The 26,738-nt window shown below is 35.1% G+C and overlaps 2 protein-coding genes across 2 annotated transcripts; one reads left to right on the top strand and one right to left on the bottom strand.

Annotated features, from left to right (window-relative positions):
- Positions 1-503: 503 nt before the first annotated feature.
- Positions 504-5,694, bottom strand: LOC123540330 (perlucin-like protein). The gene is made up of 5 exons (XM_053524626.1): positions 5,590-5,694; positions 4,558-4,661; positions 2,414-2,504; positions 1,686-1,911; positions 504-655 (listed from the first exon to the last, which is right to left on the bottom strand). The coding sequence occupies exons 1-5, from the start codon at positions 5,624-5,626 to the stop codon at positions 610-612; spliced, it is 504 nt and encodes a 167-aa protein (XP_053380601.1). The 5' UTR covers positions 5,627-5,694; the 3' UTR covers positions 504-609.
- Positions 5,695-7,119: 1,425 nt separating this feature from the next.
- LOC123541521 (asialoglycoprotein receptor 1-like) lies at positions 7,120-12,566 on the top strand. The gene is made up of 5 exons (XM_045327076.2): positions 7,120-7,206; positions 7,526-7,629; positions 8,907-8,997; positions 9,509-9,725; positions 12,446-12,566. The coding sequence occupies exons 1-5, from the start codon at positions 7,170-7,172 to the stop codon at positions 12,483-12,485; spliced, it is 489 nt and encodes a 162-aa protein (XP_045183011.2). The 5' UTR covers positions 7,120-7,169; the 3' UTR covers positions 12,486-12,566.
- Positions 12,567-26,738: the final 14,172 nt, after the last annotated feature.

Raw genomic sequence — 26,738 nt, 5'->3', positions numbered from 1 at the left:
CACCTGACCTAGATTAATCAATTCCTAAAGTATTTTTGTAAACAGATTGGTTCTAATATACAGCATAAAAGATATATGAATATTAATAATTTTCATCAATACCTTTCTGTCTTGGAGATATATATTTCTACCGGAAAAATGCGAAGTAGTATTACATTAATCAGACTGTAACGTACTACTAAAGTCGATAAAAAGGGAACAAATGATAAATGCAGAGTTACTGTATTCTTTGAATTAGCATATAGATTTGGCACAAGTCGCAGTTAGATGAAACCGTTTCATACAAAAATACATTTCTATACAAAATATTATGGTGTATGAATGATCCACGCATCAACGCCTCGAACACGATACCTATGTAAATTCATGATTATTCTAAATGTCCAACAGTGCCGCACTGGCATGAATTTCAATTTTAGTCAGCTTATAGACTTGGTACAACCCCAAAAAACAACAAGTTCCATGCAAAAAAGAACGTAAATGACAACCTGACAACTTCAGCATCTTTTTTTCTGATTTAATACAGATACAATCATTTAGAATATGTGTAGTTTCTGTTTTTATAGTTTTGTCATAGGAAGAGAATGTTACATTAAAATGTCAATTATTCTACCCAATGATACCACCGCCACTGTTTCCATCAGTACCGGCCTCCCTGTGAAACAGAAGAGACAGATGCATGCGACAAATTATATCTATATGAAGTCATTACTCAGTTCATAAACCTTATTAATATATAATTATACCATTACCGTTTTCTGTTTCATTATATTAAACTTTTTTTTATAAGGTTTCATTATATAAAGCTCAGCGCAGAGTATGTCGTCGATAGGGTTATATACAGTTACTTCCTGTAATAACGGATGAAAATTTAAAGAATTATTTGAGACAAATGAGGTTCAATTAATAATTAATTTGCCTTGAATAAAAGAACTACCATCCACATTTGTGGACCTGAAGACAGAACGAGTAAAGTAATCCAGATATATATATATATATATATAATATATATATATATATATATATAATATATATATATATATATATATATATAATATATATATAATCATGTCTGTATGTTAAATGTGGGACCCCCAGACAGGGCTCTTCACCCCAGAGGTATAATTTAACATTTTGGTAGAGGACCACAGGGCAATGCAACATACAAATATCAAGCCTAGGCCATGTGGTTTGTACAAGAAGATATATATATATATATATATATATATATATATATAAGGATTATATAATTCCTACGTACCTTGTTCAAACTATGATATATGTATTTAATTTGTACAGGTATTACTGGGAATAAATTATGTTTAAACTAAACTAATCCAAAAACTTCTTTTTAGTTACACTCCATTTTGTTCCTATTCATTCGCGTGTTTTCCCCCAATTTATATATCTTATTTGTGCTGTTGCGCCTTTTTCTATGAGATGGGGATCCCATTGGAAATAAGTGCTTTTAAGCTATTTCCATGGGTCATGCTTGGTAAATGCACTACGTCACATACAAGAACGCGCCTTTCAATAATACATGACTGCTTTTATTAAAGTTGTGTCTATATCACCTTTCATAAGTGGATGACGAAGTTTTGATCAAATGACCTATAGCTGAAAAGGTACTGCTTTCAATTGCAATTAGCCTGCTCATGGTACCATCAACTGGATTATCAATTTACCTTTCACAAATTGGCCCATGGATTTGATTGCAATGAACATCGACCCATTGGTAGTCATGATGGTAGTCATCGAGGTACATTGAAGCACAATCTTCATCGAGTGTTCCTCCATTACTATTTGGTTCTCCTGGTACCCAGTCTTTGTATTCTGGTGCCTCATTTTTTGGGTACCATAGCCACTCGCCTTCTACTAATTCATCAGTGAGGCCAATCCACCATCCCATCGCTCAATAGAAAAAAAAAATAACAAGAGACGGTAGGTTTAACTATTTGCTGTATTTTATTTAGTATGCTTGTAGCTTAAAGGTCCGTTTGTAAAAGATTATTCATAGTTCTTCAAGTAACTCAGATGGTTTATTTCTCTAGAAAACTGTCAATCATTTTTAGTTGGAGGATAGTACGATAGTATAAAAGAGACGACGTCTTATTACAGAAGCTTCCCTGGTTCTAATGCGTGTCAAATGTAAAATCATACAAGGGACTCTTATATCATATATCCCTTTTATTGGAGGAACGGACTCGTGGCCAGACTTTGTTATTAAGAGAAAAATGAGTCCGCTCTAACTAGTTTAAATCTACAGAACTGTGATATAAAAAGTCTTTTACATTGATTTACATTGTAATACCATTCCGTTACATTTATCGTCTGGTAAAGATCAATTGCACTTTAATGAATAATGAATGACGGAATAAACTGTACATTATAATATATATAAAAAGATAATTACGTTTCAATCTTCTGAGAAAATCCTTAAGGAATTTATTTTCATGAACGTCATTTACCACAACTAAATGTCCATTGTGCTGACTGCAGTATTGCTGGAAAAATAGAAATATGCACAACTTGAAAGCCTTCCAGGAGAGTCTCGGATATTTATCACTAATTACACGTTCATGCTACATTGTGTGTTGACTCGAACTTATCGACTGATGCTGATGGGGTCAGCAGATTGTCTACACATTTTAATTACTGCACAGGTAACGACTATTTTTCTAACAAGCTATATCACCTATTACATTGTTAAAAAGGACTTAACTTTTTACCTTTACCTTCTGTAACGGTATTCTGTCCATTCTAAACTCAACAAAAAAAAAGGTCAAGTATATAGGGTCATAATAAATATAATATGAAATAAGGCACTGCCTCAGTCGGGAATCGATCCGACTTCAACTTGAAAAGAACTGTCTAATGACACTGTCTAATGACCGCATCGATTCCGTATCATTTTAAAGGTAGACAACACTGCCCATATTTGTTCTGATGTGCAAGGCGTTGCGGTTCGGACAAGTTATGTGGACGCTTACTAGGCACAAGAAAAAAGCGTATTCTTCCAAAAGATCCGAAGTCAGACGCTCTGTGCACGTGCCGGAAGGACAAATTTTATTTCGATAGTTTATATTTCATTCGGTATATCGCATGTTACAGTAGAGGGATCGATCCCGAAGCGACGAAAATCGGTAGGATCGGTTTATTCAGTGAAATCTTTTCAGTATCATGTAAAATTACTTGTTTACTTCAACGTAGAGTATTCCTCTCTTTCAAAAAGTAAAATACAATATCACAATTCTCCATAAAACACAACCACCCTCAAAATCCCGTGTGTCAGACTAGGTGGGTGGGTTAACAAAAAAATTAACCAATTGCCCCACATCAAGTTATGGGTTCTTCTAGTATCGTTTGTGTCCATCACGCGCATTAATCACTTCCTGTCATCTGCGGGGAAAGCTGAGAATCAACCTCCGGATGTCTGCGGTGGGTATCCTGTGCCATTCTTCAATGAGCATGTCTGTTAGCTCCTCGAGAGTCCTTGGTTGCCGATCGCGACCGGATATCCTACGTTGCAGCATGTCCCAGGCATGCTCTATTGGATTGAGGTCTGGCGACATCGCTGGCCAGTCCATCCGCCCTATGCCCTCCTGCTCCAGGTACTGGTCCTTCGCCCTTGCCCGGTGGTGGCGTGCATTGTCGTCCATCAGGATGAAGCCTGGACCGTAAGTTTTAGCGTAAGGGCGCACAATAGGGTCTAGTACCTAACACCGGTCAGAGCCCCGTTCCTAATAACGTTAACGTCCGTGCGCCCGTCATTGAATATGCCTGCCCATACGAGCACCCCCCCCCCCCCCCCCCCACACACACACTGAGTCGGTCATGCTCTGCCACAAAGCAGTCCCGGAAACATTCGTTTCTCTGTCTCCAAACTCGTCTGCGCCCGTCATTTAAACCAAACTGAATTTGGACTCGTCAGTCCACAAAACATTGCGCAAACGTTGACGTCCAAACGGCAGCTGGGCGCCGGCAAACACTAGACGACATCTTCGATGGTGTGGGGTCAAGGGTGGTCGCACGAGTCAGATGGCGGCTTTGAGGCATTATTTTCGAATGTTATTCCAATATGTACTCTACTTTTGCGCTAGAACACAAATCTGCACTCGTTACAATGACAACAATTGTATAAAGAGTTATTGGAGCATAGACAGTAACTTGGTGCGAAAATCCCGTGCACGCTGAAAATCGGGTTTTGATACCTGTCCGGTTCAGTTCATTCAACCACGACCGTTGTTGCACTTAGTGATTTGTTTTTCTTCATTTTTATTCTAAAGTCTAAACATTTATTCACTATTGTTATTTTAAAAATATTTGCATTTTCAAAAAAGATATAATTATGATCTTATACTTTTGACCATTTAATTATTTGTTGAGTTTATAAATAAACTGGTTTTTAGAATGAAATTTTTAAGCTGGTGAACGTGCAGATTTACAAGACGACGAAGATTTGGAACAACTATACTGTTGCAAGTTACTTTCTTTTTGTGTACAAAAACGTTTGCATACAGCACATTTTTGCATGAACAAAATGAAAAAGGTATTTACTCTAGCGTCAGCGTAGTTTGAAGCCCTATCGGGGTTGAATAAATAGCAAGATCCTCTGTCGGCAACCCATGTATCTGGGCAGAATGTATCGGAAACAGCTTCCCCTGCAAATACATTTTGTTAAACTTGAGCCATATGTTTGACTGACATCTCAGTTATATTTTAACATAAAGTTTGAATAAGGTAACACCTATTTGTATAATAATATCACACTGTAAGTGCTAAATTGATAGAACATACATGACATCAAAAATGTTGATACTCATGTCTGTTATACGTGACCCTGGAAATCCTAACGGTAGAACATGATAACAACGGTGTCCATATTATTGTCAGAATATGTCATCAGTTAGTTTCTACATTCAAACAACATTACACAGAGAAGCAGATCGCCTTCTTTAACTGTGGTCCTACAGACACGTTCTACATGAAGCTGATGTAAAGAGTGAACTCATCCTGGTAATATGGCAGTACATGTATGTATGTTTGAGAGATGGTTGTGTCGTACAAGTAGGTCTCATTTAAACATTTAAACATTTTTTGACATTTTATATATATTTTTTTGTACATTCAGCATTCAGTTAGAACTTTTTTGAAGGTTCATTTAATAGCAAACAACATTTCGATATCTTATAGTTTGATTCCTATTTGAAAGGAATAATTTATCATCTTTTATATTTTTTTGTAATTATGCCCTTTGATATGAAAACAAAATAAAAACAAGGATAAATATTCCAACAGGTAAAGCCAGGCCTACTTGTCAGAAGTTTTTTAAATGTCCATTTCACAGCACCAAAGCACAAAATCCGCATTAAATATCATTTTGAATGAAATCAGGACCTTCAGTTTTGACACTTACCTTTATTTTAAGATTCGCGTCTAAGGCTGGAAACTACTAACTGCTACCAAAAAGACTGGGCAAATTCGTACAGGCTTGTTTCAAATCATTGTTTTAAGTATTCAGTGCTTCAAATTTCTCGAAATGTTTATAAAGAAGCAACTACAACATTTGAAAAGGCAGTATCTACTCACCAAGAAAATACACCAAAATGATCAGTGACAAAACCATTTCTTACAGGAAGATTCTATATATATGTATAGAGATTTTATCACGACATAAAATACCGGGTCACTATGTCGCTAACTATATCAATGCACTAGTTTGTTGTTGTCAGACACGATTGTCTAATTTTAAACTTTAAATCAAATTGCTCTAGTTCTTTAACATTGACCAGCTCTAACTTTTCGAAATTTTACACAGTTCCTCTAAAAGAAAAGAAAAGCCGTGTATGCTTTGATGTATGTTTCTGTATCAGTTGAAAATGGTTTTCTTAAGTCAGCCCACCAAAATCCAACATAACTGTTGTCAATCGTTTAAATAGAATTTAACAAAATTTCAAGCCTTACTAATATCCATTCTCTAGTTTTACATAATTCTTTTAAAAAACTGGAAAAGCGGTTGAATTTGTATATTTGTATACTACTATAATCATTAGTTAATTTAAAACATGGAAAAAAAGCGTGATAATGTATCAAATGTAGTGATTTTTGTCGTTGAATAAAATCAAATGCGAAGGAATTATATCACGAGGGCGCAGCCTTAGTGATTTCAACGACAGTTTTAGTCTTCTTTTTTTTTAATGTGTTTGAAGCTTATGATACAAAATAAAAAAAGATCAGACACTCGCAAAAAACGCCCACAAATAGCTCAAAATCAAAGTACATTTTATTCACACGTTTCTCGGGGGACCTCCACGAGTGGGTGTTATGAGGCAAACACCTACCCACACAATCTCATTGTTTGTTCAAAACTACTATCGCTACGCCGCTGCCCGGGGAGATTTTATCATAACAATAATTAAGAAAACTTTCAGCATACAGAAAATTCGACCATAAGTCCATGTAGTCCAAATACAGCAAGTCCTGGTTCAAAATCAGTTTTTGGCATTAAATATACAATTTACTTTCAATGTATAAAACGTATACTGAATTCCTTGTAGTCTGTTTTCTTTGTTACTAGTTAAATAATTACAAAGGATAAACAAACTTTGTAAAACAGTGCAGTTTTTTTGGTCCCTTTCCTTTTTTATTTCAGTTGTTGAAGGTCTGGGTCCGCCAACGATTAAGTTTTATCACAATCTCCTTAATATCAACGCAGACAAAGACTCTCGGATAGGTATGGAAGCGTCCTGGCGCCATGGGACAGATTTATAATGAGGCCCACGCACGACTAAATAACTCACATGTACTACCAAGTCCTCCCGGCTGTGCTGGGAAATGAATTAAACATATTGTAAAAATACGACTGATTCTGCCTTTGCGACCAGCATAGATCATAATCAGCCTGCACATCCGTACAGTCTGATCATGATCTGCACTGTTCGCCATTCAGTATCTTTGGATAAGCACCCCATTCAACAGTTATTGGTACTGTCCAAATTGAAAGATGGACAAGTTCATTACAGAAATTTAGCAGGAAAAGGGTTAAATATAAGTTTTTGGACGATGAATGTGATGAATATATTCACGACAATGATAAACTTAAACCTTTTACAGTGTTATCTTGATCGCGTTGCAAATATCAGTACATCTAGAAGCGTAATTTGACTAAAATGGTCGTGTCATATATTCTTCTTGCGTCTTTTCTCAGTGAGTTAACATTTTCAAATTTCTTGTGAATGTAAATACCTGCGTATTAGTAATTCAAATGTTTGAATTTTCTTATTTTCATCATTATGCTTATTAAATACATGTATGTAACGCTGTAGGAAATAGCTATATGAAACAGTTGCATGATTTTTGTGTCCTCGAAATTGTTTTTTAATATCAATTATGAGCTGAAATGTTAAACAACTTGACATGTGTGTAGATGCCATTTAGTAAACATTCTGAATCCAAAGCCGAGTTTTACCGGATCGGGCGAAAACTGGGTCTCGAGCGTATATAATCAAGGCTTTATAAATTGAAGGTTCTGCACTGAGTGATACAACCTGTCCCGATGCTTGGGTAGCAGACAGAGGGTCATGCTACTTGTTTAGTATAGACCAGACTTCTACCTTTGTCGAAGCACAGGCAAGTACCATTTTATCTGCGTAATAATATACGTTTTGAATAAAAAAATCTTGATATGAAATGTTAAAATTTTGCCTGGCTAAGATCACACGAGACGCGCAACATGAAACTCCACAAGCGCAGATCCAGTTTGTGTTTATGATATTCATTCACCTATTTTAGCAAAAAAACGACTTTGAACTCCTTTGAAATAAAGAGCTATTTCTACTGGGTATAGAGTACGGAATCAGATTTCCACCATGCAATACAGAATTTTATGAAGAATGTAATACAAGATCTTTCAGCTTAAGCCATTTATAGCGAGCTCGAAGAGCAGGCCCGAAGGGCCTGCTCGAGAATCGAGCTTTACGGTAACGCAAGTATACTTTCACACTTGGTGATGGATTTGAAAAGTTTCGTCGGAAGTTTTAAAAAAGCGCACCCTAGCGGACTGGTGCTCACAGGAAGTACTTCTTTCCGGAGTGAATACAGAACTTCATTCAATTGCTAAAAATTATTCATCACTCAACAATAATGAAAGAATGATTTCCAGTTGTTTGAAAAAAAAATTATTTGCATTTAAAAGATCAAGCATCGGCCAGAAAATGGAAAAAATGTCATTAATAAGCAGAAAGAAACGGGAACGCGGTAATGACGTCACCGTGACACCGGCTTCCCATAAATTTTGCAACGTATGATATTCACTGTTATAGGCATGGTGTCACTAAATGTAGACTTTTTCAAGTGAATAGGTTCTCCTGAATATCTTGTGACTAGTGAATAGTTTCTTTGTGACAAATAAATGATGCATAATATTTTTAGATAAATCCGATTTCTTTGAGCTCGCTTTGAGGCTTTGCCTTAGTTCATATTAGAACGAAATGTGCACCAAAGATTGCTTCACAAAAAAAATAAAAAAATAAAAAAATAAAAAATATAAAAAAATAATTCCAATTTCGCCATCGCTGTAAAGTCTTTCAAAATACTATCAGTGCACGCTATTCCACGTTTTGAGAAATTAATGGTTACCTGGAAGACATAATGTAACACATGTGTTGCGCGGCAAGTATGTGTAATGCAGTGTCGTGTAAGTATTGTTCATATATAGTGTTTGCGCATTTCGAAAGGTGTTTCCTGAAGCCCAAACAGTACCACATGAAGACCTACAATTTGCTTAGCCATGATTACTGTAAGGGAACGATTTTTGTTGTTGTTTGTAGCATTACTATGAATGAATGGCTTTTATTGTTGTTTCTTTAATTATTGTGCATGAATGACTCTGAACTTTTCGTTTCTAGCATTACTGTGGACAACATGACGCACATTTGACCATTATCGACGACGACTTTGAAAACAACTTTTTGAAAAGTTTCGTCAGAAAATTTAGACGTAAGTTGAAACTTTATACATACAAGCACTTATCAATTTATAAACATGCGTAAACCAACTTATCTCCTTAGAAAAACGAACAGTTTAATGTATAGAATTGTATACATAATGTTTATCGGGGTTATGTCAGACACCCTCTCGGCTCTTCCGTCAAATTAACGGCTATTCTCTTTTATTTTCCTAGGTGTACTGTTACGCATTTAGTAAACCAGTTGGATTTATGTGTTTGTGCTTGTCTCTATCAATCCCATGCCTTTGCTATAAAATTGTTTATAAAACATCTAGTACGTACTTTTAAAGACATTTAAAAAAATATAAAATGAGTATGACTGTCACATTTTGTTTGAATCTGAATGTGTCACACGAAACACTGAACCGCTAATGACATTTATTATAAAGTATTGCATTTGCGTTAGTATTCTCTTGCATAACCATACACAGAAAGAATGTGTTTTTAAGGTAAGGCAAATTAGTAGGGTAAATTGTTACATAATTATGTATGATATTGTAGACACAAACTGGTGGATTGGGTTGACTGACGAGCTAGTTGAGGGTGACTGGCGATGGTATAAGACACAGGAAGTACCGGTGTTCACTGACTGGGCACCAAACGAGCCTAATAGCTACGGCGGGAAACACAATGAAGATTGTGGTGTAATGCATACAAGCACAGACTTCAAATGGGTGGATGATTTGTGCAGTCTACATTACTCACCTATATGCGAAAAGTTCGTTAATATGTTAATTATGACCAGATGTGCCATGCTAATTTCCAAATGCAAAATGTTAATGCTAAATTCATACTAATTTATGTTAAATGCCAAATACTTTAATATGCTAAATGCTACATACTATATGTTACATGACACATATTTTATGCTAACTTTCAAATAGCTAATGCTTATGCCAAATGATAAATGCCAAATCCACCAAATTCTTGCTAATGATCAGTATCTCAAACTAGTGAAAATACATTCTATTCTACTAGTTTGATTTGAATCAATAACATGATCTTGCGGTAATGGAAACTTGGTACCTAAATTGTTTACTCTGAAACGTTTACAAAAAAAGAGATAAAGTTATCTAATGAAGGCCAATGACTGTTTAAAAGGTGCATTCATCTGCTGATAAATGCTGCTCTTTATGTGAATAAGCACGTAACATTTTGAAATTAATATTTAGCATATGTCATTTAATATTAGTAATTAATGTTTAACAGTCAATATTTGGCATTAGGCATTTACCAAATAGGACTTCACATTAAATAGTTCGCATTTAACATTTAGCAATAAGAATTGCGCACCTTATTATTTTTCATGTAATTCATTTGGGTTACCTCCTCTCAAATGGCTTTGCTTTTTTTTTTGAAATTTCATACTTATACATTTAAACTTTATTTTCTATTATTATGCGCCATGCTAATTGCTAAATGCCAAATGCTGAATGCCAAATATTTATGCTGAATGCCAACTAATGTGTGCTTAATGCCAATTACTTGATGCTAAATGCTACATACCAAATGCTTTATGCCATATACTTAATGTTAAATGCCAAATGCTAAATGTCAGATAGCTGAATTTAGGATAAATGCTAATCGTCACATTCTTTAACTTTATGAATTGATGACTTTATCTCTTAACCTAATTAATGTTACTTTTAATTATTTAAGACATAATACTCCACAGTCTGACTTGAAACAATAACATGTTCTAAGAACAGTAGACCTTAAACAGTCCAGAAAAAACGCTTTTTAGAGACATAGTTATATATCAAAGGCCAATTGATTATTCAAAGAAGTATAAAATTTATTTTTATAGCTCTTTGGATTATTTAAAGGATGTATTCACATAATTTTTAAATAAGCACTTAGCAACTGACATTTATTGTTTTGCATTTCTCAATTAACAATTAGCATTTATCGTTTGACAGTCATTATTTGACATTCAGCATTTGGCAAATAGCATTTTCATTAACTATTTATCATTTAGGATTTAGCAATTAACATGGCGCACCGGCCTTCCATACTTTATAGATTATTGCTCTTCCTACTATACCTCGTCTGAACAATTTTTCATATTTTCTGAACAAAACAGCTAGCCCAACATTTGTTATTTTGCTCATATCTTTAAAAGATAATGCAAGTACTTACTGAAATTTAGCTTACATCCAAAACAATATGTATATAAATAATAACGTTGTGGTCTTATTCTAACCTTCTAACGAAAAAAAGACCATTTTCCTACTATTCAATATTTGTGTGGTATTCAACCTAGCTATTTTCCAGATCAAAATTTACACTTCCGTATTCGTAAAACGGTATTCGCCCGTTCTCAAAAAACACAACTTTTATACGTATTTTTGTTACTTTTTATAAAAGGGGATGTGGTAGTAAAATAAATAAGATTATTATATCTCTTCACGACTCAATATCTTTTTTTTTTTATATAATTTTGCAGTTTCATTAAGAACATGATAATTTAAATATATGCTTAACTTCGAAAAAGTGTTTTTAATATTTTTTCAGATATTTGCAAAATAGCAATGGTTCACGCGATATAGATTTCACTTGAGGGGGAGGTAATCAAATTAATATAACACAAACCCAAGAAAGCTGTACATGAATGTTTGTTATTATGTTTAAATTTACGCTATTGTTACAGTCCAAAACCTAATCCATCTTACTTAATCTATGTAAATTTATTGTAAAAGCAAATAATAGTCGAAATGAACTATCTACACATTTGAGCCGTGCCATGAGAAAACCAACACAGTGGCTTTGCGACCATCATGGATCCAGACCAGCCTGCGCATCCGCGCAGTCTGGTCAGGATCCATGCTGTTCGCTTTCAAAGTCTATTGCAATTAGAGAAACTGTTAGCGAACAGCATGGATTCTGACCAGACTGCGCGGCTGGTCGCAAAGCCACTATGGCACGGCTCATTTGTAGATTACCATTTAGCAGAGTGAGAAAATGTATCTTTAAGTTAATAGAACTTTGTAATTCCTGTATAATTAAGTATCTCGCAGAGTTTAAATTGAATGACATATCTCACTTGCTCTATAATTCTGTTCATTCTCCACTTTGTATGATGAATTAAGGATTAAGTTAATATCTAAACTTCAACTACTTTTTCTTATTTTTCAGCTTAGCACATGTGTATTTCTTTGATTGAAATAGTCTTCCCTCCTGTGATTAATAGTTTTTCCACATGTGCTGTCATAATAGCGTCAATTTCATTTGTATGCGTGACCTCTAGAATCGTATTATTAGTATGTAAAATAATGCATGTTTAACAATTAGTGTACTCGTTAAATAAACTTTCTGTTCTGTTCGTGAAAAAATTGTTTCCATTAAGTTTCCGGCTCATTATTAATGGCTTTGACATTGCTTTTCCTAGTCTGAAAATTTTTATCTTTGATATTCTCTAAATTCAATGTCCATTCACAGGGAGGCTGGTTCAACAACCGAATTGACGGTCATTGGATAGAAGGAGAGGAAAGAACATTTTGTCGAATGTCATTTTATGATAAAATATACAAAATGTGATTAAATTATATAAGATGCTTGACTGATATGTTTGCCTATGTTTTCCCCATTTCTTTATTTGGCATTGCATATGAACTGTTTAATTTTTGACTTCATACTTTGACAAGTAGGTCATACGGTACCGTATACCTAACAAAAAGCCAGCCCAACATTTACACTTTTGCCAGTACCTTGAAAAGATAAGAAAATATAGTTTTGAAACTTAATGTACGTTCAGAACAATGTGTTGTCAAGTACATATCAAAATTTCAAAAATATCCATGTGCAAGTATATATATAACTTTACTAATTTTACTACCTCACCACACACACACACGCACGCACGCATAACAACAATAACAACAACAACACATGTGTTTTAGAAATGAATAAATAACATTTTTCTCTAGGAAATGGTAAAGTAATGCCATTTTCAGATAGTATCGGACAACGGCGCTATTTTATTTTTGTTATTATTTTTCTACATTATGTTTCTTGTTTACGCGTAGTCCTGGATTCCAAAACTCTAAATGCCGCTTTTTTATATTTTTTTTTCATATTTGCGGCTTTACTGTAGAGTTTTGGACCAGGCCTACTATGAAACCATACCAAAATAAAAAGTTGTCCAACTTTTCGTCGCAAACGTAGTCAACTTAAATTTTGAACGAAGACGTATGGGTATCTTGATAAAGTAATCACTTCTACATCAGTTAACACCATTTATCAAATTCTGCAAGCAAACCTTACAATAAAATAGCCGATTTTTACAAGACACTGTTAGATCAGCATCATTTTGGTGGCCATTGTTGAATAGCTACACGAGATTCTCGCATGACGTAACCGCGCAAGTCGCTAAAAATATACATGTAGAGCACATTGTAAATAAAAGAAATGATTTATACATACAAGTTTTCTTAAGGATTTATCTATGAAAGTAATAATTCAAATCAATTTCAATAAAAAATAACCATATTCCCAAGTTATTTTTTGCCGCCGGGATACTGATGCAACTTCAAACGCGAAGCGGCACACGTAAGTCCTCTCTCAGTGGTTCGCGCGGGTGAAAGGTCAGTCTCGTATAAGAAATGTTTCTTATCAAATTTCACACCATTTTTATCTCTATTTCCAAGAAAGATGTAATACCAAACATATTGCCGAGTTTCATTGTGAAATTTTGAGATTTTGGAGAAATATAGACATTTAATAGAAGCCGCACCCTACTCATATACAGGGCTAACTTTTGGCTTTATGGACCCTTTATTGTACAATTTGGTAAACGTTTCCGTTTTTTTTTGCATCATTTTTCACTAGAATTCTGAAATATCATTCATTCTGTCATAAGTAAGACCTAGAAGGATGCATTTTGTGCATTTTCTGACATTCTGGAGACAAAGGATTGGCTTCAAAATCCCAGAAATCGCTGCTGAAATAGGCGCATCAACATCAAATCAGGTGAAAACTCAACATTTTTCAAATTTCATTATCATTTTGCATTGGAAACACTCTTTTATATCATATACAACGGATTTATGGCTATAAAGACTAATTACGATGCGTTTCGAGAATAGTCTTATTTCAGGACTTTTAAGAAATGTTTCTTATCAAATTTCACACCATTTTCATCTCTAATTCCAAGAAAGATGTAATACCAAACATATTGCCAAGTTTCATTGTGAAATTTTGGAGATTTTGAGGTAAATATAAACGCTTAATAGAAGCCACCCCCTACCCATTTACAGGACTAAATTTTGGCCTTATGGACCTTTTATTGTATATTTTGGTAAAAGTTTTACATTTTTTGCATCATTTTTCACTAGAATTCTGAAATATCATTCATTCCGTCATGAATTAGATACAGAAGGATGCATTTTGTGCATTTTCTGACATGCTGGAGACAAAGTATTGGCTTTAAAATCCCAGAAATCGCTGATGAAATAGGCGCATATGTGCTCTCCTCCGCGCAATAAACACCAACTTCCGGTTTCGATCTGCAAAACTTGTCATGTGGGTTGTATGAACATGAAAACCGTCTCAGAATGTATTCTAGTAAATAAAAAAGTGTGATTAAAGCACTTGTTCTAGACGAATTTGCGCAGAAAATGGGAAATTTAGGATCTATTTATTATGGACTTCTTTCGACTACACCACGGAAGCACATTTTCGACCGAATTACTAACCTTATCCCACCATTTTCATCTCTATTTCCAAGAAAGATGTAATACCAAACATATTGCCAAGTTTCATTGTGAAATTTCGAGATTTAGGGGTTAATTTAAACGTTTAATAGATGCCACCCCCTACCCATTTACAGGGCTAAATTTTGGCCTTATGAACCTTTTATTGTATATTTTGGTCAAAGTTTTTACATTTTTTGCATCATTTTTCACTAGAATTCTGAAATATCATTCATTCCGTCATGAATTAGATCCAGAAGGATGCATTTTGTGCATTTTCTGACATGCTGGAGACAAAGTATTGGCTTTAAAATCCCAGAAATCGCTGATGAAATAGGCGCATATGTGCTCTCCTCCGCGCAATAAACACCAACTTCCGGTTTCGATCTGCAAAACTTGTCATGTGGGTTGTATGAACATGAAAACCGTCTCAGAATGTATTCTAGCAGCGAAAAAGTGTGATTAAAGCACTCGTTCTAGACGAATTTGCGCAGAAAATGGGAAATTTAGGATCTATTTATTATGGACTTCTTTCGACTACACCACGGAAGCACATTTTCGACCGAATTACTGACCTTATCCCACCATTTTCATCTCTAGTTCCAAGAAAGATGTAATACCAAACATATTGCCAAGTTTCATCGTGAAATTTCGAGATTTTGGGGTAAATATAAACGCTTAATAGAAGCCACCCCCTACCCATTTACAGGGCTAAATTTTGGCCTTATGGACCTTTTATTGTATATTTTGGTCAAAGTTTTACATTTTTTGCATCATTTTTCACTGGAATTCTGAAATATCATTCATTCCGTCATGAATTAGATCCAGAAGGATGCATTTTTGTGCATTTTTCTGACATGCTGGAATCAAAGTATTGGCTTTAAAATCCCAGAAACCGCTGCTGAAATAGGCGCATATTTGCTCTCCTCCGCGCAATAAACACCAACTTCCGGTTTCGATCTGCAAAACTTGTCATGTGGGTTGTATGAACATGAAAACCGTCTCAGAATGTATTCTAGTAGCGAAAAAGTGTGATTAAAGCACTCGTTCTAGACGAATTTGCGCAGAAAATGGGAAAATTAGGATCTATTTGTTATGGACTTCTTTCGACTACACCACGGAAGCACATTTTCGACCGAATTACTGACCTTATCCCACCATTTTCATCTCTATTTCCAAGAAAGATGTAATACCAAACCTATTGCCAAGTTTCATTGTGAAATTTCGAGATTTAGGGGTTAATTTAAACGTTTAATAGATGCCACCCCCTACCCATTTACAGGGCTAAATTTTGGCCTTATGAACCTTTTATTGTATATTTTGGTCAAAGTTTTACATTTTTTGCATCATTTTTCACTAGAATTCTGAAATATCATTCATTCCGTCATGAATTAGATCCAGAAGGATGCATTTTGTGCATATTGGCTTTAAAATCCCAGAAATCGCTGATGAAATAGGCGCATATGTGCTCTCCTCCGCGCAATAAACACCTACTTCCGGTTTCGATCTGCAAAACTTGTCATGTGGGTTGTATGAACATGAAAACCGTCTCAGAATGTATTCTAGTAGCGAAAAAGTGTGATTAAAGCACTCGTTCTAGACGAATTTGCGCAGAAAATGGGAAATTTAGGATCTATTTATTATGGACTTCTTTCGACTACACCACGGAAGCACATTTTCGACCGAATTACTGACCTTATCCCACCATTTTCATCTCTATTTCCAAGAAAGATGTAATACCAAACATATTGCCAAGTTTCATCGTGAAATTTTGAGATTTTGGAGTAAATTAAAACGTTTAATAGAAGCCACCCCCTACCCATTTACAGGGCTAAATTTTGCCCTTATGGACCTTTTATTGTATATTTTGGTCAAAGTTTTACATTTTTTGCATCATTTTTCACTAGAATTCTGAAATATCATTCATTCCGTCATGAATTAGATCCAGAAGGATGCATTTTGTGCATTTTCTGACATGCTGGAGACAAAGTATTGGCTTTAAAATCCCAGAAATCGCTGATGAAATAGGCGCATATGTGCTCTCCTCCGCGCAATAAACACCAACTTCCGGTTTCGATCTGCAAAACTTGTCATGTGGGTTGTATGAACATGAAAAACCGTCTCAGAATGTATTCTAGTAGCGAAAAAGTGTGATTAAAGCACTCGTTCTAGACGAATATTGCGCAAAAATGGGAAATTTTAGGATCTATTTATTATGGACTTCTTTCGACTACACCAACGGAAGCACATTTTTCGACCGAATTACTGACCTTATTCCACCAATTTCATCTCTATTTCCAAGAAAGATGTAATACCAAACATATTGCCAAGTTTCATCGTGAAATTTTGAGATTTTGGGTAAATATAAACGCTTAATATAGCCACCCCCTACCCATTTACAGGGCTAAATTTTGGCCTTATGGACCTTTTATTGTATATTTTTGGTCAAGTTTTACATTTTTTTTGCATCATTTTTCACTAGAATTCTGAATATCATTCATTCCGTCATGAATTAGATCCAGAAGGATGCATTTTGTGCATTTTCTGACATGCTGGAGACAAAGTATTGGCTTTAAAATCCCAGAAATCGCTGATGAAATAGCGCATATGTGCTCTCTCCGCGCCAATAAACACCAACTTCCGGTTTTCGATCTGCAAAACTTGTCATGTGGGTTGTATGAACATGAAAACCGTCTCAGAATGTATTCTAGTAGCGAAAAAGTGTGATTAAAGCACTCGTTCTAGGACGAAATTTGCGCAGAAAATGGGAAATTTAGGATCTATTTCTTTCCACTACACCGCGGAAGCACATTTTCGACCGAATCACTGACCTTATTCCACCAATTTCATCTCTATTTCCAAGAAAGATGTAATACCAAACATATTGCCAAGTTTCATCGTGAAATTTTGAGATTTCGGAGTAAATTAAAACGCTTAATAGAAGCCACCCCCTACCATTTACAGGCTAAATTTTGGCCTTATGGACCTTTTATTTGTATATTTTGGTCAAAGTTTTACATTTTTTGCATCATTTTCACTAGAATTCTGAATATCATTCATTCCGTCATGAATTAGATCCAGAAGATGCATTTTGTGTGCATTTTTCTGACATGCTGGAGACAAAGTATTGGCTTTAAATCCCAGAAATCGCTGATGAAATAGGCGCATATGTGCTCTCCTCCGCGCAATAACACCAACTTCCGGTTTTTGATCTGCAAAACTTGTCATGTGGGTTGTATGAATATGAAAACCGTCTCAGAATGTATTCTAGTAGCGAAAAAGTGTGATTAAAGCACTCGTTCTAGCGAATTTGCGCGAAAAATGGGAAATTTAGGATCTATTTATTATGGACTTCTTTCCACTACACCGCGGAAGCACATTTTCGACCGAATCACTGACCTTATTCCACCAATTTCATCTCTATTTCCAAGAAAGATGTAATACCAAACATTATTGCCAAGTTTCATCGTGAAATTTCGAGATTTTTGGGGTAAATAATAAACGCTTAATAGAAGCCAAACCCCCTACCCATTTACAGGGCTAAATTTTGGCCTTATGACCTTTTATTGTATATTTTGGTCAAAGTTTTACATTTTTGCATCATTTTTCACTAGAATTCTGAAATATCATTCATTCCGTCATGAATTAGATCCAGAAGGATGCATTTTGTGCATTTTCTGACATGCTGGAGACAAAGTATTGGCTTTTAAAATCCCAGAAATCGCTGATGACAATAGGCGCATATGTGCTCTCCTCCGCGCATAAAACACCAACTTCCGGTTTCGATCTGCAAAAACTTGTCATGTGGGTGTTATGAACATGAAAACCGTCTCAGAATGTATTCTAGTAGCGAAAAAGTGTGATTAAAGCACTCGTTCTAGACGAATATTGCGCAGAAAAATGGGAAATTTAGGATCTATCTATTATGTACTCTTTCGACTACACCACGGAAGCACATTTTCGACCGAATCACTGAGCTTATTCCACCAATTTCATCTCTATTTCCAAGAAAGATGTAATACCAAACATATTGCCAAGTTTCATCGTGAAATTTTGAGATTTCGGAGTAAATATAACGCTTAATAGAAGCCACCCCCTACCCATTTACAGGGCTAAAGTTTGGCCTTATGGACCTTTTATTGTATATTTTGGTCAAAGTTTCACCTTTTTCGCATCATTTTTCACTGGAATTCTGAAATATCATTCATTCCGTCATGAATTAGATCCAGAAGGATGCATTTTGTGCATTTTCTGACATGCTGGAGACAAAGTATTGGCTTTAAAATCCCAGAAATCGCTGATGAAATAGGCGCATATGTGCTCTCCTCCGCGCAATAAACACCAACTTCCGGTTTCGATCTGCAAAACTTGTCATGTGGGTTGTATGAACATGAAAACCGTCTCAGAATGTATTCTAGTAGCGAAAAAGTGTGATTAAAGCACTCGTTCTAGACGAATTTGCGCAGAAAATGGGAAAATTAGGATCTATTTCTTTCCACTACACCGCGGAAGCACATTTTCGACCGAATCACTGACCTTATCCCACCATTTTCATCTCTATTTCCAAGAAAGATGTAATACCAAACATATTGCCAAGTTTCATCGTGAAATTTCGAGATTTTGGGGTAAATATAAACGCTTAATAGAAGCCACCCCCTACCCATTTACAGGGCTAAATTTTGGCCTTATGGACCTTTTATTGTATATTTTGGTCAAAGTTTTACATTTTTTGCATCATTTTTCACTAGAATTCTGAAATATCATTCATTCCGTCATGAATTAGATCCAGAAGGATGCATTTTGTGCATTTTCTGACATGCTGGAGACAAAGTATTGGCTTTAAAATCCCAGAAATCGCTGATGAAATAGGCGCATATGTGCTCTCCTCCGCGCAATAAACACCAACTTCCGGTTTCGATCTGCAAAACTTGTCATGTGGGTTGTATGAACATGAAAACCGTCTCAGAATGTATTCTAGTAGCGAAAAAGTGTGATTAAAGCACTCGTTCTAGACGAATTTGCGCAGAAAATGGGAAATTTAGGATCTATTTATTATGGACTTCTTTCGACTACACCACGGAAGCACATTTTCGACCGAATTACTGACCTTATCCCACCATTTTCATCTCTATTTCCAAGAAAGATGTAATACCAAACATATTGCCAAGTTTCATCGTGAAATTTCGAGATTTTGGGGTAAATATAAACGCTTAATAGAAGCCACCCCCTACCCATTTACAGGGCTAAATTTTGGCCTTATGGACCTTTTATTGTATATTTTGGTCAAAGTTTTACATTTTTTGCATCATTTTTCACTAGAATTCTGAAATATCATTCATTCCGTCATGAATTAGATCCAGAAGGATGCATTTTGTGCATTTTCTGACATGCTGGAGACAAAGTATTGGCTTTAAAATCCCAGAAATCGCTGATGAAATAGGCGCATATGTGCTCTCCTCCGCGCAATAAACACCAACTTCCGGTTTCGATCTGCAAAACTTGTCATGTGGGTTGTATGAACATGAAAACCGTCTCAGAATGTATTCTAGTAGCGAAAAAGTGTGATTAAAGCACTCGTTCTAGACGAATTTGCGCAGAAAATGGGAAATTTAGGATCTATTTATTATGGACTTCTTTCGACTACACCACGGAAGCACATTTTCGACCGAATTACTGACCTTATCCCACCATTTTCATCTCTATTTCCAAGAAAGATGTAATACCAAACATATTGCCAAGTTTCATCGTGAAATTTCGAGATTTTGGGGTAAATATAAACGCTTAATAGAAGCCACCCCCTACCCATTTACAGGGCTAAATTTTGGCCTTATGGACCTTTTATGTATATTTTGTGTCAAAGTTTTACATTTTTTTGCATCATTTTTCACTGGAATTCTGAAATATCATTCATTCCGTCATGAATAAGAACCAGAAGGATGCATTTTGTGCATTTTCTGACATGCTGGAGACAAAGTATTGGCTTTAAAATCCCAGAAATCGCTGATGAAATAGGCGCATATGTGCTCTCCTCCGCGCAATAAACACCAACTTCCGGTTTCGATCTGCAAAACTTGTCATGTGGGTTGTATGAACATGAAAACCGTCTCAGAATGTATTCTAGTAGCGAAAAAGTGTGATTAAAGCACTCGTTCTAGACGAATTTGCGCAGAAAATGGGAAAATTAGGATCTATTTGTTATGGACTTCTTTCGACTACACCACGGAAGCACATTTCTGTCGACCGAATACTGACCTTAATCCCACCATTTTCATCTCTATTTCCAAGAAAGATGTAATACCAAACATATGCCAAGTTTCATCGTGAAATTTCGAGATTTTGGGGTAAATATAAACGCTTAATAGAAGCCACCCCCTACCCATTTACAGGGCTAAATTTTGGCCTTATGGACCTTTTATTGTATATTTCGGTCAAAGTTTCACCTTTTTTGCATCATTTTTCACTGGAATTCTGAAATATCATTCATTCCGTCATGAATTAGATCCAGAAGGATGCATTTTGTGCATTTTCTGACATGCTGGAGACAAAGTATTGGCTTTAAAATCCCAGAAATCGCTGATGAAATAGGCGCATATGTGCTCTCCTCCGCGCATAAAAAACACCCAACTTCCGGTTTCGATCTGCAAAACTTGTCATGTGGGTTGTATGAACATGAAAACCGTCTCAGAATGTATTCTAGTAGCGAAAAAGTGTGATTAAAGCACTCGTTCTAGACGAATTTGCGCAGAAAATGGGAAATTTAGGATCTCTCTATTATGGACTTCTTTCGACTACACCACGGAAGCACATTTTCGACCGAATCACTGAGCTTATTCCACCAATTTCATCTCTATTTCCAAGAAAGATGTAATACCAAACATATTGCCAAGTTTCATCGTGAAATTTTGAGATTTTGGAGTAAATTAAAACGCTTAAAAGAAGCAATCCCCTACCCATTTACAGGGCTAAATTTTGCCCTTATGGACCCTTTATTGTATATTTGGGTCAAAGTTTCACCTTTTTTGCATCATTTCTCACTGGAATTCTGAAATATCATTCATTCCGTCATGAATAAGAACCAGAAGGATGCATTTTGTGCATTTTCTGACATGCTGGAGACAAAGTATTGGCTTTAAAATCCCAGAAATCGCTGATGAAATAGGCGCATATGTGCTCTCCTCCGCGCAATAAACACCAACTTCCGGTTTCGATCTGCAAAACTTGTCATGTGGGTTGTATGAACATGAAAACCGTCTCAGAATGTATTCTAGTAGCGAAAAAGTGTGATTAAAGCACTCGTTCTAGACGAATTTGCGCAGAAAATGGGAAATTTAGGATCTATTTATTATGGACTTCTTTCGACTACACCACGGAAGCACATTTTCGACCGAATTACTGACCTTATCCCACCATTTTCATCTCTATTTCCAAGAAAGATGTAATACCAAACATATTGCCAAGTTTCATTGTGAAATTTCGAGATTTTGGGGTAAATATAAACGCTTAAAGAGAATTCCTATAGTTTTTTTCCTTTCATAGAATTTTTTTAAATTCACATATATGATATGAAATTTTGTGCTGAAAACAATGAACAAATAAGAACAATAGGTCACCAGGCTCGTTTCTGTTAAAAATTGTTTTGAACACACCCACTGTTGATGAAACTGCCAGCGATTTTTCAACATTTTCATTATTTTCTGCTTTTTTTATAAATACCAACCAAAATATACATCAAGACAGCACAATAAGGTTTTTTTCTTTTTACAAATTTTATTATATACTTATTTGATATTATAGCCATATTTGTAATACTCTATCCTTACAGTTATTAGTACAAATGAAAAACAATACTGTTTCATATTTACTTTGTGAACTTTTTTCAATAAAAATACCCAAAAGTAAAACATCTTTCTTGGAAACAGAGATAAAAAACGGTGGAATAAGGTAAGTAATTCGGTCGAAAATGTGCTTCCGTGGTGTAGTCGAAAGAAGTCCATAATGGTTACATTCTACCAATTCAATTCCTTATTTATTTCATATTAATAACAAAACATTCAGACCTCATTTTCAGCACTTTAGAGCATTTCAATGATATGAAAACCATAAATGGTCATTTAGTATAACATGTCTTCTTATCAAAAATAGAAAAATATTGACATGTTATGTTGTATATAAGAAAAATAATCTGTTCTGAGAAACATCACCCTCTAAAAATGCCCCCATGAAAACAGCCGTTTAGCAGTTACGTGTAGGTAGACATTTTTCGCGAAGAATAAAACTTATTCCAAGAAATTTACAATGAAAATGGTCTACATCTATTCTCAATACTATAAGCAATAAACATAAGCCAAAAATTTAACTGTCACCTCCTCATGTCACTCATACCAGATTTCATCCATAGCATGGAACTACATTTTGGACTACTTCACATGTAACACTGAATAGTCACTTCCGGTTTGGTGTAATCCGTCCTATATGTTCTATATAGGCACTGGACGCTATAACAATTTTGCATGCATTCCAACCCCTATGAAAATACCTGAACTCAACAGAACTATTCAAGAGAAAAAATTCCAGCCACAGTAAACATGGGGTTGACCGGCTCTTTTTTCCACCATTTTGAACCAAATCACATGCGTATGAAGAATACTCTCTAGATGGCCGCAAACAGGCAAAACAGGCCCTATCAAAAAGTCATGTTATGCATATTCAGACATTCTCATTCTGTCAAATTGTACATGTACCTACTATTTCATATCTCCTCTATTAAATCATGCCATTTATTCCAGATCTTTCACTCAAAAATTCACCAATATTCACCATCAAACAGAGGAACTATTTTCCGAGTAACCACTTCCGTATTCGAAGGGCAAATAACTGTGGTCTTGTGCCAGCTAAACTTCGGGCGAGTTCGTGCGTTTCTGCACGCGTTCGGAAATACCACGGACACGGCAAATAAAGAAATAATACAAATATCACCAACTTTTAAACGTCTAGGGAAGCAAGAAGACATTAAAATAATTTCAAACAAAACATATATAAAAAGTTTATTGTCTGTAGAAATCTTCAATAGGATAATAAATATTCTCTTTGCTTATTTTATTCAGTAACTATATGCCGTAAACAGAGATTGATAGCGATGTTTTTTAATCGCCAAGGGAAGCATTGATTCTTCATTTTAGATAAATATTTTTTTATATCTTTGTAAAGAGAAAAGAATGACAAACACTTAATAAACAGTGTGTGTGTTCCTTCTTTGTTTCTATTGGAAAATATCAAGCAGATAAAAATCGATATCGCATAGCCAGGTGATTTCAGGGGGGATAATTTTACCGATAAGATGACAAAGTGTTTTACCTAATTGTTGATCATGGAGTCAAGTTTTTCAAGTAAGCACGTTTAAACATAAATAAAAGTTATCACTGATGAATGTTAACAGTCCATATAACCTGATTCTCTTAACTTGTACAAGATACACATCCAGCACAGTATCACAAATGAGTATTGGCGTTCCATCACATCCTGTAATCCTTCCGTACAAGAATGAACAATAGCCATCAGCTTCCGGACATTACTACATTGTTTAATCACATAAATACCATTTTGTGAGTATTCTGTCTGGTTATAACGTCTCTTGACTCTCATGTGCCTTAATATTTGATGCCATTAAGTGGTAAAGCATTATGAAAGAACGAAAATCTCGACAGCAGAAAAGTAACAAGAATATTGCGAAAATAGGAAAGTATAGCATGTAACGTGTAACAACATTTAAAGGATGATTACCCGTAATAGGCCTTAATTTCACTAGAAACGTCCATACAACTTGATACTGTAAGCTTTGAAAATGTCAAACGATAGTAATAAGGTGCATATTGACAAGATATATGGTGACAGAAGTTCTCAAAAATTTCCTTTAAATTACCTTCCCTGAAAATTTTGGTTTTTCACGAGTTATCTCCCCTGAAAACAAAAATAATAATTTTCTCCTTTTCCCTACGGTGAATTTTATATTTCTTTTTGTTATTTGTATCAGCATCATATAATGCAGCTTTTCCCCGCAAAATGTTCTCGAAACTCAATCTCAGATTTTCATAATCAAAGAAATTATGCATTTTCCATAGGCATCGATGTTAACTTTAATGCCGATTAACGAAGTATCGAACTGGCACAAAATATATTAGACCAAGTGATCTTGAGATATGTTTCGACATACCATTTATAATAATGACTATTTATTATTCACGTTTTCCTCATATTTGGCGACCATTACGTATATTTCACGTTTTCATTTCCTTCAACTCATGTTCGTTAATTAATAGTTTATACTAATTTGTTTTAGCTCGATTGTGATGAAAGCTTCAAGCTTATTGGACCACATTTTTGGCCGAATATAATATCTGCCGTACCCATTTTTTTTCATAAAATTTCATCTTTTGCTTAGATGAAAGTGCCGAAATGTTGCCTTGTTAATTATCCACAACGAGCGGTATCTGTCATGATTACCCGCAAGGTGTGAAAACTTCGGCACACTTCGTGTCAAACGTATTGACCCTGTTTGAGTGGACTAGTCATAATTAAACGCTTATCTGATTTATTTTTTTTTTTTTTCAGTCTCATCCATTTACATAAATTGTAAAAACATATAAACATTAAAAATCATACAATGTAAATGGCCACTCTCTAAGAGTTACAGGAGACTATAGATAATTACTCATATGAGATTATTACATATATATTATACAAATACAACAATTAGTATGTTGTATAAGGTCATAAGAGGCGCTTCCTGTCAACTGACTAAGTACGGATGAGTGGACAAATGAGAGGGTGGACAGGAATGAGTGAGTGAGTGAGAGTGGGTGGGTGGGTGAGTGAGTGAGTGAAACAGCAGATTGATGGGTGCATGAGTGGACGAATGAATGCTGCATGTGTGTCTAAGTGTGTGGGCGGATGAATGAACAAGAGCTGTCCGTAAGACAGCGCGCTCGACTTTTCTCAGTGCGTGACTCTGAATTAGAGCTTTGCCAGTAAAAAAAAAAAGAAAAAAAAAAAGGACATAACTCTGTCAAAATTCAGATCAGAGTTATGTGAATTGTGTCTCCTGGTGTAGATTTTGATAGTAAATAACCATTTTGAGTTTCAAGTCAAAAACTTTAATAGTAACAGAGATATTTGACTTTATAAAAAAATTTAACACAAAAATTCTAAGTTAAAAAGGGGCATACTTCTGTCAAAATTCAAATCAGAGTTATGGTGGTTGTTTCTCCTGGTGTAGACTTTGATGGTCAACAAGTATTTTAAGTTTCAAGTCAATAGCTTTGATAGTAACAGAGATATTTGACTTTATCAAAAAATTTTAACCAAAAATTCTAAGTTAAAAAGGGGCATAATTCTGTCAAAATTCAATCAGAGATAAGGGGATTGTTTCTCCTGGTGTAGACTTTGATAGTAAATAACTATTTTAAGTTTCAAGACAATAGCTTTGATAGTAACAGAAATATTTGACTTTATCTAAAAACTTTAACCAACGGCGATGCCTACTCTGATACATCTTTAATCCGCTATAATAAAACAAAACTAACCGAAAGTTGATTTCTACTAGTTATTTTGATTAATCTTAATTAATTGATTTAAATCAAATAAAATGCTGATGTACATCTCAGCTATAAAAAAAAAATTAACTTATAGCTGCAAAAAGGCCATACCTCAAATTCCAAATCAACCTAAGACATTGAAATTTCCGAAACGCACCTTTGGTCAGAAAAATCCAGTTTTCAGCCTCCGTGGTTCACCATAGATTGGGCTTGAATTACGATGAAACTTATGACCTCGCTGGACTATAGAAATAAATGGGGAGACACAGAATTATGTCTATAAAAACATTAATTCATCAACATGTGCAAATTGGAAAAATGACAACGCAGATTCTTTTTTAAATAATATTGATACGGAACATTTAGAGTTTATTAAAACACAGCTTAACACATATCCTCACTTCCACAATTCAATTGAGCATATTACAGATGAAATTAAGCAATTGTTTA

The sequence above is a fragment of the Mercenaria mercenaria genome, chromosome 15, assembly GCF_021730395.1.
Source record: "Mercenaria mercenaria strain notata chromosome 15, MADL_Memer_1, whole genome shotgun sequence".
Lineage (NCBI taxonomy): Eukaryota > Metazoa > Mollusca > Bivalvia > Venerida > Veneridae > Mercenaria > Mercenaria mercenaria.
Note: the sequence above shows the minus strand (reverse complement) of the source record. Positions and strands in the feature narration are given on the sequence as shown.

Coding starts and splice junctions, on each gene's coding strand:
- LOC123540330 (XM_053524626.1), bottom strand. CDS start 5,626: ATGGTTTTGTCACTGATCATTTTGGTGTATTTTCTTG. Junction 4,662..5,589: donor CATTTTGGTGTATTTTCTTG/GTGAGTAGATAC, acceptor ATGTATTTGCAG/GGGAAGCTGTTTCCGATACA. Junction 1,912..2,413: donor TTTTCTCAGAAGATTGAAAC/GTAATTATCTTT, acceptor TTTTCTATTGAG/CGATGGGATGGTGGATTGGC.
- LOC123541521 (XM_045327076.2), top strand. CDS start 7,170: ATGGTCGTGTCATATATTCTTCTTGCGTCTTTTCTCA. Junction 7,207..7,525: donor TCTTCTTGCGTCTTTTCTCA/GTGAGTTAACAT, acceptor TATAAATTGAAG/GTTCTGCACTGAGTGATACA. Junction 9,726..12,445: donor TACTCACCTATATGCGAAAA/GTTCGTTAATAT, acceptor GTCCATTCACAG/GGAGGCTGGTTCAACAACCG.